Source organism: Festucalex cinctus, unplaced genomic scaffold (assembly GCF_051991245.1).
Source record: "Festucalex cinctus isolate MCC-2025b unplaced genomic scaffold, RoL_Fcin_1.0 HiC_scaffold_280, whole genome shotgun sequence".
NCBI classification, from domain to species: domain Eukaryota; kingdom Metazoa; phylum Chordata; class Actinopteri; order Syngnathiformes; family Syngnathidae; genus Festucalex; species Festucalex cinctus.
Genome location: NW_027520527.1, coordinates 7,889 through 23,101, shown reverse-complemented (window position 1 = coordinate 23,101; position 15,213 = coordinate 7,889). Strand labels below are relative to the sequence as shown.

Below are 15,213 nucleotides of genomic sequence, written 5' to 3'. Positions count from 1 at the left end.
ACCGAGGTTGAATTCCAGGAATGCTACCGATGGGCTCGACCTGGTCCGCGAAGCGGGCCCCAAGCGCACCGAGGCCCCGCGGAGCGGGGCCGAGAACACCGGCATGGTTGGTCCCGGGTTTCCTGGGTCAAGCTCCCCTTCGGTCGAATTCCAGGAATTCAACCTGGGCCGAGGTCGAATTCCAGGAATGCTACCGATGGGCTCGACCTGGTCCGCGAAGCGGGCCCCAAGCGCACCGAGGCCCCGCGGAGCGGGGCCGAGAGCACCGGCATGGTTGGTCCCGGGTTTGGTGGGTCAAGCTCCCCTTCGGTCGAATTCCAGGAATTCAACATGGACCGAGGTCGAATTCCAGGAATGCTACCGATGGGCACAACCTGGCCCGCGCAGCGGGCCCCAAGCGCACCGAGGCCCCGCGGAGCGGGGCCGAGAGCATCGGCATGTTTGGTCCCGGGTTTGGTGGGTCAAGCTCCCCTTCGGTCGAATTCCAGGAATTCAACATGGACCGAGGTCGAATTCCAGGAATGCTACCGATGGGCTCAACCTGGTCCGCGAAGCGGGCCTCAAGCGCACCGAGGCCCCGCGGAGCGGGGCCGAGAACACCGGCATGGTTCTTCCCGGGTTTGGTGGGTCCAGCTCCCCTTCGGTTGAATTCCAGGAATGCTACCTGGAGCGAGGTCGAATTCCAGGAATGCTACCGATGGGCACAACCTGGCCCGCGCAGCGGGCCCCAAGCGCACCGAGGCCCCGCGGAGCGGGGCCGAGAGCACCGGCCCCGACCGGCCCGACACCGGCCCCGACCGGCCCGGGTTTGGTGGGTCAAGCTCCCCTTCGGTCGAATTCCAGGAATGCTACCTGGAGCGAGGTCGAATTCCAGGAATGCTACCGATGGGCACAACCTGGCCCGCGCATCGGGCCCCAAGCGCACCGAGGCCCCGCGGAGCGGGGCCGAGAACACCGGCCCCGACCGGCCCGACACCGGCCCCGACCGGCCCGGGTTTGGTGGGTCAAGCTCCCCTTCGGTCGAATTCCAGGAATGCTACCTGGAGCGAGGTCGAATTCCAGGAATGCTACCGATGGGCACAACCTGGCCCGCGCAGCGGGCCCCAAGCGCACCGAGGCCCCGCGGAGCGGGGCCGAGAGCACCGGCCCCGACCGGCCCGACACCGGCCCCGACCGGCCCGGGTTTGGTGGGTCAAGCTCCCCTTCGGTCGAATTCCAGGAATGCTACCGATGGGCTCGACCTGGTCCGCGAAGCGGGCCCCAAGCGCACCGAGGCCCCGCGGAGCGGGGCCGAGAACACTGGCATGGTTCTTCCCGGGTTTCGTGGGTCCAGCTCCCCTTCGGTCGAATTCCAGGAATTCAACCTGGACCGAGGTCGAATTCCAGGAATGCTACCGATGGGCACAACCTGGCCCGCGCAGCGGGCCCCAAGCGCACCGAGGCCCCGCGGAGCGGGGCCGAGAACACCGGCATGGTTGGTCCCGGGTTTGGTGGGTCCAGCTCCCCTTCGGTCGAATTCCAGGAATTCAACCTGGACCGAGGTCGAATTCCAGGAATGCTACCGATGGGCACAACCTGGCCCGCGCAGCGGGCCCCAAGCGCACCGAGGCCCCGCGGAGCGGGGCCGAGAACACCGGCCCCGACCGGCCCGACACCGGCCCCGACCGGCCCGGGTTTGGTGGGTCAAGCTCCCCTTCGGTCGAATTCCAGGAATGCTGCCTGGACCGAGGTCGAATTCCAGGAATGCTACCGATGGGCACAACCTGGCCCGCGCAGCGGGCCCCAAGCGCACCGAGGCCCCGCGGAGCGGGGCCGAGAGCACCGGCCCCGACCGGCCCGACACCGGCCCCGACCGGCCCGGGTTTGGTGGGTCAAGCTCCCCTTCGGTCGAATTCCAGGAATGCTACCTGGAGCGAGGTCGAATTCCAGGAATGCTACCGATGGGCACAACCTGGCCCGCGCAGCGGGCCCCAAGCGCACCGAGGCCCCGCGAAGCGGGGCCGAGAACACCGGCCCCGACCTGCCCGACACCAGCCCCGACCGGCCCGGGTTTGGTGGGTCAAGCTCCCCTTCGGTCGAATTCCAGGAATTCAACATGGACCGAGGTTGAATTCCAGGAATGCTACCGATGGGCTCGACCTGGTCCGCGAAGCGGGCCCCAAGCGCACCGAGGCCCCGCGGAGCGGGGCCGAGAGCACCGGCCCCGACCGGCCCGACACCGGCCCCGACCGGCCCGGGTTTGGTGGGTCCAGCTCCCCTTCGGTCGAATTCCAGGAATTCAACCTGGACCGAGGTCGAATTCCAGGAATGCTACCGATGGGCACAACCTGGCCCGCGCAGCGGGCCCCAAGCGCACCGAGGCCCCGCGGAGCGGGGCCGAGAACACCGGCCCCGACCGGCCCGACACCGGCCCCGACCGGCCCGGGTTTGGTGGGTCCAGCTCCCCTTCGGTCGAATTCCAGGAATGCTACCTGGACCGAGGTCGAATTCCAGGAATGCTACCGATGGGCACAACCTGGCCCGCGCAGCGGGCCCCAAGCGCACCGAGGCCCCGCGGAGCGGGGCCGAGAACACCGGCATGGTTGGTCCCGGGTTTGGTGGGTCCAGCTCCCCTTCGGTCGAATTCCAGGAATTCAACATGGACCGAGGTCGAATTCCAGGAATGCTACCGATGGGCACAACCTGGCCCGCGCAGCCCGACCGGCCCGACACCGGCCCCGACCGGCCCGGGTTTGGTGGGTCAAGCTCCCCTTCGGTCGAATTCCAGGAATGCTACCTGGACCGAGGTCGAATTCCAGGAATGCTACCGATGGGCACAACCTGGCCCGCGCAGCGGGCCCCAAGCGCACCGAGGCCCCGCGGAGCGGGGCCGAGAGCACCGGCCCCGACCGGCCCGACACCGGCCCCGACCGGCCCGGGTTTGGTGGGTCAAGCTCCCCTTCGGTCGAATTCCAGGAATTCAACATGGACCGAGGTCGAATTCCAGGAATGCTACCGATGGGCACAACCTGGCCCGCGCAGCGGGCCCCAAGCGCACCGAGGCCCCGCGGAGCGGGGCCGAGAGCACCGGCCCCGACCGGCCCGACACCGGCCCCGACCGGCCCGGGTTTGGTGGGTCCAGCTCCCCTTCGGTCGAATTCCAGGAATTCAACCTGGACCGAGGTCGAATTCCAGGAATGCTACCGATGGGCACAACCTGGCCCGCGCAGCGGGCCCCAAGCGCACCGAGGCCCCGCGGAGCGGGGCCGAGAACACCGGCCCCGACCGGCCCGACACCGGCCCCGACCGGCCCGGGTTTGGTGGGTCCAGCTCCCCTTCGGTCGAATTCCAGGAATGCTACCTGGACCGAGGTCGAATTCCAGGAATGCTACCGATGGGCACAACCTGGCCCGCGCAGCGGGCCCCAAGCGCACCGAGGCCCCGCGGAGCGGGGCCGAGAACACCGGCATGGTTGGTCCCGGGTTTGGTGGGTCCAGCTCCCCTTCGGTCGAATTCCAGGAATTCAACATGGACCGAGGTCGAATTCCAGGAATGCTACCGATGGGCACAACCTGGCCCGCGCAGCGGGCCCCAAGCGCACCGAGGCCCCGCGGAGCCGGGCCGAGAACACCGGCATGGTTCTTCCCGGGTTTGGTGGGTCAAGCTCCCCTTCGGTCGAATTCCAGGAATTCAACCTGGAGCGAGGTCGAATTCCAGGAATGCTACCGATGGGCACAACCTGGCCCGCGCAGCGGGCCCCAAGCGCACCGAGGCCCCGCGGAGCGGGGCCGAGAACACCGGCCCCGACCGGCCCGACACCGGCCCCGACCGGCCCGGGTTTGGTGGGTCAAGCTCCCCTTCGGTCGAATTCCAGGAATTCAACCTGGAGCGAGGTCGAATTCCAGGAATGCTACCGATGGGCACAACCTGGCCCGCGCAGCGGGCCCCAAGCGCTCCGAGGCCCCGCGGAGCGGGGCCGAGAGCACCGGCCCCGACCGGCCCGACACCGGCCCCGACCGGCCCGGGTTTGGTGGGTCAAGCTCCCCTTCGGTCGAATTCCAGGAATGCTACCTGGAGCGAGGTCGAATTCCAGGAATGCTACCGATGGGCACAACCTGGCCCGCGCAGCGGGCCCCAAGCGCACCGAGGCCCCGCGGAGCGGGGCCGAGAGCACCGGCCCCGACCGGCCCGACACCGGCCCCGACCGGCCCGGGTTTGGTGGGTCAAGCTCCCCTTCGGTCGAATTCCAGGAATGCTACCTGGAGCGAGGTCGAATTCCAGGAATGCTACCGATGGGCACAACCTGGCCCGCGCAGCGGGCCCCAAGCGCACCGAGGCCCCGCGGAGCGGGGCCGAGAGCACCGGCCCCGACCGGCCCGACACCGGCCCCGACCGGCCCGGGTTTGGTGGGTCAAGCTCCCCTTCGGTCGAATTCCAGGAATGCTACCTGGAGCGAGGTCGAATTCCAGGAATGCTACCGATGGGCACAACCTGGCCCGCGCAGCGGGCCCCAAGCGCACCGAGGCCCCGCGGAGCGGGGCCGAGAGCACCGGCCCCGACCGGCCCGACACCGGCCCCGACCGGCCCGGGTTTGGTGGGTCAAGCTCCCCTTCGGTCGAATTCCAGGAATGCTACCTGGACCGAGGTCGAATTCCAGGAATGCTACCGATGGGCTCGACCTGGTCCGCGAAGCGGGCCCCAAGCGCACCGAGGCCCCGCGGAGCGGGGCCGAGAACACCGGCATGGTTCGTCCCGGGTTTGGTGGGTCAAGCTCCCCTTCGGTCGAATTCCAGGAATTCAACCTGGACCGAGGTCGAATTCCAGGAATGCTACCGATGGGCTCCACCTGGCCCGCGCAGCGGGCCCCAAGCGCACCGAGGCCCCGCGTAGCGGGGCCGAGAACACCGCCATGGTACGTCCCGGGTTTCCTGGGTCCAGCTCCCCTTCGGTCGAATTCCAGGAATTCAACATGGACCGAGGTCGAATTCCAGGAATCCTACCGATGGGCACAACCTGGCCCGCGCAGCGGGCCCCAAGCGCACCGAGGCCCCGCGGAGCGGGGCCGAGAACACCGGCATGGTTGGTCCCGGGTTTGGTGGGTCCAGCTCCCCTTCGGTCGAATTCCAGGAATTCAACCTGGAGTGAGGTCAACTTCCAGGAATGCTACCGATGGGCACAACCTGGCCCGCGAAGCGGGCCCCAAGCGCACCGAGGCCCCGCGGAGCGGGGCCGAGAACACCGGCATGGTTCGTCCCGGGTTTGGTGGGTCAAGCTCCCCTTCGGTCGAATTCCAGGAATTCAACCTGGACCGAGGTCAAATTCCAGGAATGCTACCGATGGGCTCCACCTGGCCCGCGCAGCGGGCCCCAAGCGCACCGAGGCCCCGCGGAGCGGGGCCGAGAGCACCGGCATGGTTGGTCCCGGGTTTGGTGGGTCAAGCTCCCCTTCGGTCGAATTCCAGGAATTCAACCTGGAGTGAGGTCAACTTCCAGGAATGCTACCGATGGGCTCAACCTGGCCCGCGCAGCGGGCCCCAAGCGCACCGAGGCCCCGCGGAGCGGGGCCGAGAACACCGGCATGGTTCGTCCCGGGTTTGGTGGGTCAAGCTCCCCTTCGGTCGAATTCCAGGAATTCAACCTGGACCGAGGTCGAATTCCAGGAATGCTACCGATGGGCTCCACCTGGCCCGCGCAGCGGGCCCCAAGCGCACCGAGGCCCCGCGGAGCGGGGCCGAGAGCACCGGCATGGTTGGTCCCGGGTTTGGTGGGTCAAGCTCCCCTTCGGTCGAATTCCAGGAATTCAACCTGGAGCGAGGTCGAATTCCAGGAATGCTACCGATGGGCTCCACCTGGCCCGCGCAGCGGGCCCCAAGCGCACCGAGGCCCCGCGTAGCGGGGCCGAGAGCACCGGCATGGTTGGTCCCGGGTTTGGTGGGTCAAGCTCCCCTTCGGTCGAATTCCAGGAATTCAACCTGGAGTGAGGTCAACTTCCAGGAATGCTACCGATGGGCACAACCTGGCCCGCGAAGCGGGCCCCAAGCGCACCGAGGCCCCGCGGAGCGGGGCCGAGAACACCGGCATGGTTCGTCCCGGGTTTGGTGGGTCAAGCTCCCCTTCGGTCGAATTCCAGGAATTCAACCTGGACCGAGGTCGAATTCCAGGAATGCTACCGATGGGCTCCACCTGGCCCGCGCAGCGGGCCCCAAGCGCACCGAGGCCCCGCGTAGCGGGGCCGAGAACACCGCCATGGTACGTCCCGGGTTTCCTGGGTCCAGCTCCCCTTCGGTCGAATTCCAGGAATTCAACATGGACCGAGGTCGAATTCCAGGAATGCTACCGATGGGCACAACCTGGCCCGCGAAGCGGGCCCCAAGCGCACCGAGGCCCCGCGGAGCGGGGCCGAGAACACCGGCATGGTTGGTCCCGGGTTTGGTGGGTCCAGCTCCCCTTCGGTCGAATTCCAGGAATTCAACTTGGACCGAGGTCAACTTCCTGGAATGCTACCGATGGGCTAAACCTGGCCCGCGAAGCGGGCCCTAAACACACCGAGTCCCCGCGAAGCTAACCCTAACCCTAGGTCCAATTCCAGGAATTCAACCTGCACCGAGGTCAACTTCCTGGAATCCGACCGATGGGCTAAACCTGGCCTGCGAAGCGGGCCCCAAGCACCCCGAGGCCCCGCGTAGCGGGGCCGAGAACACCGGGATTGAGGCTCGCCGGTCCGCTTGGGTCATTCACCCGTCTACGCCCAGTTCCTGGAATCGGACCCTGAACCAGGGTCCAGTTCCAGGAATTGGGCGGAGCGGGTCCCAAGCGGAGCTAGCCCCCGCGAGGCCCCGCGAAGCGGGGCCGAGAACTCCGGGATTGAGGCTCGCCGGTCCGCTTGGGTCATTCACCCGTCTACGCCCAGTTCCTGGAATCGGACCCTGAACCAGGGTCCAGTTCCAGGAATTGGGCGGAGCGGGTCCCAAGCGGAGCTAGCCCCCGCGAGGCCCCGCGAAGCGGGGCCGAGAACTCCGGCTTTGAGGCTCGCTGGGTCATACACCCGTCCACGCCCAGTTCCTGGAATTAGACCTCCAACCAAAGGTCCAGTTCCAAGAATTGGGCGGAGCGGGTCCCAAGCGGAGCCAGCCCCCTCGAGGCCCCGCGAAGCGGGGCCGAGAACACTGGCTTTGAGGCTCGCTGGGTCATACACCCGTCTCCGCCCAGTTCCTGGAATTGTGCCACAAACCAAGGTCCAGTTCCAGGAATTGCGTGTCACAAGCGGAATTTTTAAAGAAATCAACTAACAACTGTCAAAATTTACTTTCACGACAAAGGACGAAAACATTTTGTAGAACTTTATTTTAAACATTTTAACCCTAAAACAAAGTTAAGAAATAAGAACATATATACAATTATTTTGAACATTTAACCCCAAAACAAAGTTAAGAAATAAGAACATATATACAATTATTTTAAACATTTAACCCCAAAACAACGTTAAGAAATAAGAACATATATATACAATAAGAAGAAATATCAACATATATACAAAGATTTACAGAGGCTAGTCATTGTTTTGGTCGATCTCCATTGATTTTTCAGTCTCAAGTTTAGTTTGAGTTGAGTACTCGTCAGTGTCCATTGGTAAGGTTTTGTTCAAGTCTGTCGTGTCGTGTTGGCTGTCCCCGTCTTCATAGGAGCTGACGTCGTCATCAGCACTTTTGGTGTCATCCTCCCCATCCGTACTTGTGTCGTCATCGTCATCCTCGTCATCGCCGTCCTTGTCATCGTCGTCCTTGTCATCGTCGTCCTTGTCATCGTCATCCTCGTCATCATCATCATCATCCTCGTCCTCGTCGTCCTCGTCATCATCGTCCTCGTCCTCGTCCTCGGCATCATCACTGTCATCATCACTGTCATCATCACTGTCATCATCACTGTCATCGTCGTCATTGTTGTCGTCGTCGTCGCCCTCGGCCTTGCCCTCGGCCTGTCCCGCGTCGCCCTGGGCTTCTGCTGCTAATGATTTGGAAAGAAAAGAGTCATGTTTATGTTTTGGTTAGCTATTTTTAACATGCAATGGATAGAGTGTCATTGCGAAAGATTTACCTTGTCCTCCCTTGGAAGACTTGACCAAGGAGCGTAGTATGGCCATCCTGATTTTGTGGCTATGCTCGGAGGTTGCCTCTGCGCCCACCACATAAAATTTGGTCGCCGTCTTGGGGTCATGACACATGCTTTTGCTGACCAGCTTTGTGTCCTGTTCAGCAAGACCGCGACTAGCCTGTAGGAGAGTAGGTGAAAATATGTAACAATGCCAAAATCATGTTCCTTAGTATGGCAAGTAGCAAGATGAATCAAAGTAACACACCCATGTCGCAACAGCCGTCCTTATATCTTGGATGCTGGGCGCTCCAGGCAGCCCCAGTTGTTGCCATGCTTTTGTGAAGTATTCGCCCATTTTGACACACTCTTGCCCTTGTGTATTGAAAAAGGCGGTCGTTGGTTTTTTGCTGAAGCCGTTGAGTTGAGGCCTCAACTCAACGTACTTCAGAAGGGAATGCATTGTGTTATGGTTCAATGTAACCATCGCTGGTCCGAAAGTTTGGACAGTTTTGTGATCCAGTACCTGCATGGGAAAGTCCAAAGTAGAAGAAAATTTGATGCAGTGCCAGAGTTTTTTGTTTTATTTTTTTATGACAACTTGAAAACGGTGTAAGTAGCAGTTGCCTGAAAAAACAAAAACAAAAACAAAAAAACTCCATTGTTAACACTTACCCTAATTATGTACGTGCCCTTGAATAGGGCCGCGTCTAGGATGTTTTCTGGCGTGATGGCTAAAAAAACACACTTGCGGTGCCCTGACACCACCGCCATCACGCCGACCAGCAGCCCTATTAGGTATCTTAGGGTACGGGTGTCACTCGGGTCTTTTTCCAGCTCCTCCACTGCCGCCTTTGCCTCATCGGGTGCCTGTTTCAGGAACATCAGCATATTTTCTGACCCCACCAGCTTGTCTGTAGAAAAATTGGATAAATTACTCTGCGACATCAGGATTTGAAGTGAAAGAATCATCGTGACCGTTTGTGTCAAAACTAACCTTTCTTGGATCTTTTGTATTCTATGCGTTGCTTCGTAATGGCTCTCCCCAGCCCCTTCTTCCAACTCGCCAGTTTGGCCAAAATATAATTGATGTGAGCCTTGGTTGCCCTGACCTTCGGCCAGTTGGATATGGCCACAAAGTTGAGGAAAGCCTCAACGTCAAAGATGACATGTTTTTGGCTTGTTGGCTTGAGTGTTTGTTCTAGATGTTCAAGAAAGCTGAAGAGGAAACGATGGAAATGATGAGCAGTGTCAATGCAGAGACGAATGCAATGACTTGGATTTGTAGACAACAAAGCAGAGAGACATACCTTTGAAGTCTGTGTGTGTCGTGCAGGAACAAGAGGCCCTTGTTGATATCGGACCCAGGTTCCACCCCGGACATGTGAAGAATGAATTTTTTGGCGTATGACCGCCGCTGGTTGAGATTTTTTATGGATTGTGGGGTCTGGTTTGGCCCAGAGATGTGATGTTTAAATCCAGTGAGTAGGGTGTCTAAAGAGAAGAAAAAAATAAATGACAGGTGTTATCTTCACAGGAGAGCAGCAACTTTGTCTATTCAACAGCAGTAATACCTAAATTTGGGGTGGAACTGGGTGGGGTGGTCCTGGGTGGGGTGGTGTATGGCTGGATCCTCCAAAGGGAGCTGGAGGCAGAAGTGGAAGGTGCAACGTCACTAGACAGAGCTGGAGAGTCGGTGGGAGTGTCAGGTGCAGCAGGAGGGGCAGGTGCAGCAGCGGGCGTACCAGGTGCGGTGGCAGCGGAGGGGCCGGCAGTGGCGGCGGCAGCGGAGGGGCCGGCAGTTGAAGCGGCAGCGGAGGGGCCGGCAGTGGCAGCGGCAGCGGAGGGGCCGGCAGTGGCAGTGGGGGCGGCAGCGGAGGGGCCGGCAGTGGCAGTGGGGGCGGCAGCGGAGGGGCCGGCAGTGGCAGCGGCAGCGGCAGCGGAGGGGCCGGCAGTGGCAGTGGCAGCGGAGGGGCCGGCAGTGGCAGCGGAGGGGCCGGCAGTGGCAGCGGAGGGAGAGGCAGGGGCAGCGGAGGGAGAGGCAGGGGCAGCGGAGGGGCCGGCAGTGGCAGCGGAGGGGCCGGCAGTGGCAGCGGAGGGAGAGGCAGGGGCAGGGGCAGCGGCAGCGGAGGGAGAGGCAGGGGCAGCGGCAGCGGAGGGAGAGGCAGGGGCAGCGGAGGGAGCGGCAGGGGCAGCGGGGGTTAAGGTTTTTTCATGCTGCCTGATCAGATTTTTTGCTAAATGTTGCAGGCTCTCAACATCTTTGAACAGTCTTTTTAGTTTGTGTTTTACTTTGTCGAAACCATTGACCATTTGGATCAATGATTCCTTGTAGTCACCCTCTGCTGTGTCAGCCATGATCCTGTCGAGTGACGGGAGGAATAAGTTCCTCCCCGGTGTGAGCGGTACCTGAGTTGGTGTGCCTGCTCCGTGGGGTGGTGTGCATGCTCCGTGGGGTGATGTGCTGCCATCTGTGTGGGGGGGACTTTCCTCATGTTGTGCTCCTCTGTCCAATCCTTTTATTTTCTGCTTAATGGCAGATTTTTTTGCTTTTGCCATCAGTTTGCTGAACCTCTTTCCCTGTAGAATGGAAGAATTGAATTGTAGATTGAAGGAAATTTGAAGTAAAATTACAGTGTGTGTTTTGCAAAGTTGCTGTGTAAAGTGTACATACTGCTGGAAGTCCATGAAATGAAAGAAGGTGCTTGTCCAGGCGTGCGAATTCTTTCGAATTGCACTCTTCCATGGGGCACCTTAATTTGCCGCTGTATCGGAGGCTTTTCTTAGAAATCAGAAGACGCCTTTGTTTTTCATTCTCCAGGCCATGCACGCCCTTAATGTGACGGGACAGGGAGGCATAGAATCCGTCGCATAAAGGACAGGGTTTCTAGGGTGATGAAGACATATGGATGTTAAAAATAGTACTACTTAATACTACTACTACTACTAATAATAAAGAGTAAAGTGCATAATGTCAAATTCCTGGAATTGGACCTCCATGCGCTAAGTGTCACAGGCAAAGACAGAGTGCAATGCTGTATAATGTCTATTTCCTGGAAGTGTTCATGTAATTCCACGTCTTTTTCCTGGAAATGCACATGAACTAACATGTCACTTTCCTGGAAGAGTGCATGTACTAACATGTCTCTCTCCTGGAACATGACATGTCAAAAATGTTGCGGTTCCACAGTTTTATTGGAATGCGAGGTGGAACACGGCTTTGTGTTGCGGATTGGTGCCACTAGTCGCTTCATCCTGTGTAGTCTGTTCGGGGCAAGAACAACCGAACGTGCATGCAATGATGTCACTTTCCTGGAAAAGTGCATGCACTAACGTCTCTTTCCTGGAACATGACATGTATTAACGTGTCACTTACCTGGAAGAGTGCATGTACTAACGTCTCTTTCCTGGAACATGACATGTATTAACGTGTCACTTTCCTGGAAGAGTGCATGTACTAACATGTCTCTTTCCTGGAACATGACATGTATTAACGTGTCACTTTCCTGGAAGAGTGCATGTACTAACGTCTCTTTCCTGGAACATGACATGTATTAACGTGTCACTTTCCTGAAGGAGTACGTCGGCTTCCAGGATAGTGACACAAAGAAGAGAGTAATTCGCTTCAAAATGCCCAAGTCATTAATTGATAAGGCAGGTGAAAATGAGCACTAATTTGTCAATATTAATCATTTTAAGACACACCATCATATACTATCATGTCACTTTCCTGGAAGAGTGCATGTACTAACATGTCTCTTTCCTGGAACATGACATGTAATAACGTGTCACTTTCCTGGAAAAGTGCATGCACTAACGTCTCTTTCCTGGAACATGACATGTATTAACATGTCACTTTCCTGGAAGAGTGCATGCACTAACGTCTCTTTCTTGGAACATGACATGTCTGAACATGTCACTTTCCTTGGAGGAGTACGTCGGCTTCCCGGATAGTGACATTAAGAAGAGAGTATTTTGCCTCAAAATGCCCAAGTCATTAATTGATAAGGCAGGTGAGAATGAGCACTAATTTGTCAATATTAATCATTTTAAGACACACCATCATATACTATCATGTAACTTTCCTGGAAGAGTGCATGTACTAAACATGTCTCTTTTCTGGAACATGACATGTAATAACGTGTCACTTTCCTGGAAAAGTGCATGCACTAACGTCTCTTTCCTGGAACATGACATGTATTAACATGTCACTTTCCTGGAAGAGTGCATGCACTAACGTCTCTTTCTTGGAACATGACATGTCTGAACATGTCACTTTCCTTGGAGTAGTACGTCGGCTTCCAGGATAGTGACATTAAGGAGAGAGTATTTTGCCTTAAAATGCCCAAGTCATTAATTGATAAGGCAGGTGAGAATGAGCACTAATTTGTCAATAATAATCATTTAAAAAAAAAATAGAACGCACGGAACCAGGAGAGCGACACAGGTTGAGTCTTACCTTCATGGTGGAGCCGTTGGAAATGCTAAAAATAGTTTGAGGGACCCTCCCTCCTTTTATAGGCTGGCTCAGAACTGAAGACACGCCTCTCTTGGGGAGGGCCAAATTGAGAGTCTGTATCCTGGAAGAGGACATGTACTAACATGTCTCTATCCTGGAATACTACATGTATTAAGATGTCACTTTCCTGGAAGAGTGCATGTACTAACGTCTCTTTCCTGGAACATGACATGTATTAACATGTCACTTTCCTGGAAGAGTGCATGTACTAACGTCTCTTTCCTGGAACATGACATGTATTAACATGTCACTTTCCTGGAGGAGTACGTCGGCTTCCAGGATAGTGACACAAAGAAGAGAGTAATTCGCTTCAAAATGCCCAAGTCATTAATTGATAAGGCAGGTGAAAATGAGCACTAATTTGTCAATATTAATCATTTTAAGACACACCATCATATACTATCATGTCACTTTCCTGGAAGAGTGCATGTACTAACATGTCTCTTTCCTGGAACATGACATGTAATAACGTGTCACTTTCCTGGAAAAGTGCATGCACTAACGTCTCTTTCCTGGAACATGACATGTATCAACATGTCACTTTCCTGGAAGAGTGCATGCACTAACGTCTCTTTCTTGGAACGTGACATGTCTGAACATGTCACTTTCCTTGGAGGAGTACGTCGGCTTCCCGGATAGTGACATTAAGAAGAGAGTATTTTGCCTCAAAATGCCCAAGTCATTAATTGATAAGGCAGGTGAGAATGAGCACTAATTTGTCAATATTAATCATTTTAAGACACACCATCATATACTATCATGTAACTTTCCTGGAAGAGTGCATGTACTAAACATGTCTCTTTTCTGGAACATGACATGTAATAACGTGTCACTTTCCTGGAAAAGTGCATGCACTAACGTCTCTTTCCTGGAACATGACATGTATTAACATGTCACTTTCCTGGAAGAGTGCATGCACTAACGTCTCTTTCTTGGAACATGACATGTCTGAACATGTCACTTTCCTTGGAGTAGTACGTCGGCTTCCAGGATAGTGACATTAAGGAGAGAGTATTTTGCCTTAAAATGCCCAAGTCATTAATTGATAAGGCAGGTGAGAATGAGCACTAATTTGTCAATAATAATCATTTAAAAAAAAAATAGAACGCACGGAACCAGGAGAGCGACACAGGTTGAGTCTTACCTTCATGGTGGAGCCGTTGGAAATGCTAAAAATAGTTTGAGGGACCCTCCCTCCTTTTATAGGCTGGCTCAGAACTGAAGACACGCCTCTCTTGGGGAGGGCCAAATTGAGAGTCTGTATCCTGGAAGAGGACATGTACTAACATGTCTCTATCCTGGAATACTACATGTATTAAGATGTCACTTTCCTGGAAGAGTGCATGTACTAACGTCTCTTTCCTGGAACATGACATGTATTAACATGTCACTTTCCTGGAAGAGTGCATGTACTAACGTCTCTTTCCTGGAACATGACATGTATTAACATGTCACTTTCCTGGAGGAGTACGTCGGCTTCCAGGATAGTGACACAAAGAAGAGAGTAATTCGCTTCAAAATGCCCAAGTCATTAATTGATAAGGCAGGTGAAAATGAGCACTAATTTGTCAATATTAATCATTTTAAGACACACCATCATATACTATCATGTCACTTTCCTGGAAGAGTGCATGTACTAACATGTCTCTTTCCTGGAACATGACATGTAATAACGTGTCACTTTCCTGGAAAAGTGCATGCACTAACGTCTCTTTCCTGGAACATGACATGTATCAACATGTCACTTTCCTGGAAGAGTGCATGCACTAACGTCTCTTTCTTGGAACGTGACATGTCTGAACATGTCACTTTCCTTGGAGGAGTACGTCGGCTTCCCGGATAGTGACATTAAGAAGAGAGTATTTTGCCTCAAAATGCCCAAGTCATTAATTGATAAGGCAGGTGAGAATGAGCACTAATTTGTCAATATTAATCATTTTAAGACACACCATCATATACTATCATGTAACTTTCCTGGAAGAGTGCATGTACTAAACATGTCTCTTTTCTGGAACATGACATGTAATAACGTGTCACTTTCCTGGAAAAGTGCATGCACTAACGTCTCTTTCCTGGAACATGACATGTATTAACATGTCACTTTCCTGGAAGAGTGCATGCACTAACGTCTCTTTCTTGGAACATGACATGTCTGAACATGTCACTTTCCTTGGAGTAGTACGTCGGCTTCCAGGATAGTGACATTAAGGAGAGAGTATTTTGCCTTAAAATGCCCAAGTCATTAATTGATAAGGCAGGTGAGAATGAGCACTAATTTGTCAATAATAATCATTTTTAAAAAAAATAGAACGCACGGAACCAGGAGAGCGACACAGGTTGAGTCTTACCTTCATGGTGGAGCCGTTGGAAATGCTAAAAATAGTTTGAGGGACCCTCCCTCCTTTTATAGGCTGGCTCAGAACTGAAGACACGCCTCTCTTGGGGAGGGCCAAATTGAGAGTCTGTATCCTGGAAGAGGACATATACTAACATGTCTCTATCCTGGAATAAAACATGTATTAAGATGTCACTTTCCTGGAAGAGAGCATGTACTAACGTCTCTTTCCTGGAACATGACATGTATTAACATGTCACTTTCCTGGAATACTACATGTATATATCCTGGAA

At 55.6% G+C, this 15,213-nt stretch overlaps 1 protein-coding gene across 1 annotated transcript; it reads right to left on the bottom strand.

Annotated features, from left to right (window-relative positions):
• Positions 1-7,399: 7,399 nt before the first annotated feature.
• LOC144011543 (uncharacterized) lies at positions 7,400-9,968 on the bottom strand. The gene is made up of 8 exons (XM_077511674.1): positions 9,812-9,968; positions 9,641-9,711; positions 9,377-9,560; positions 9,064-9,284; positions 8,742-8,980; positions 8,335-8,592; positions 8,073-8,247; positions 7,400-7,982 (listed from the first exon to the last, which is right to left on the bottom strand). The coding sequence occupies exons 3-8, from the start codon at positions 9,448-9,450 to the stop codon at positions 7,528-7,530; spliced, it is 1,422 nt and encodes a 473-aa protein (XP_077367800.1). The 5' UTR covers positions 9,451-9,560; positions 9,641-9,711; positions 9,812-9,968; the 3' UTR covers positions 7,400-7,527.
• Positions 9,969-15,213: the final 5,245 nt, after the last annotated feature.

Coding starts and splice junctions, on each gene's coding strand:
- LOC144011543 (XM_077511674.1), bottom strand. CDS start 9,450: ATGTCCGGGGTGGAACCTGGGTCCGATATCAACAAGGGCCTCTTGTTC. Junction 9,285..9,376: donor GACACACACAGACTTCAAAG/GTATGTCTCTCT, acceptor TTTCCTCTTCAG/CTTTCTTGAACATCTAGAAC. Junction 7,983..8,072: donor GTCTTCCAAGGGAGGACAAG/GTAAATCTTTCG, acceptor CCAAATCATTAG/CAGCAGAAGCCCAGGGCGAC.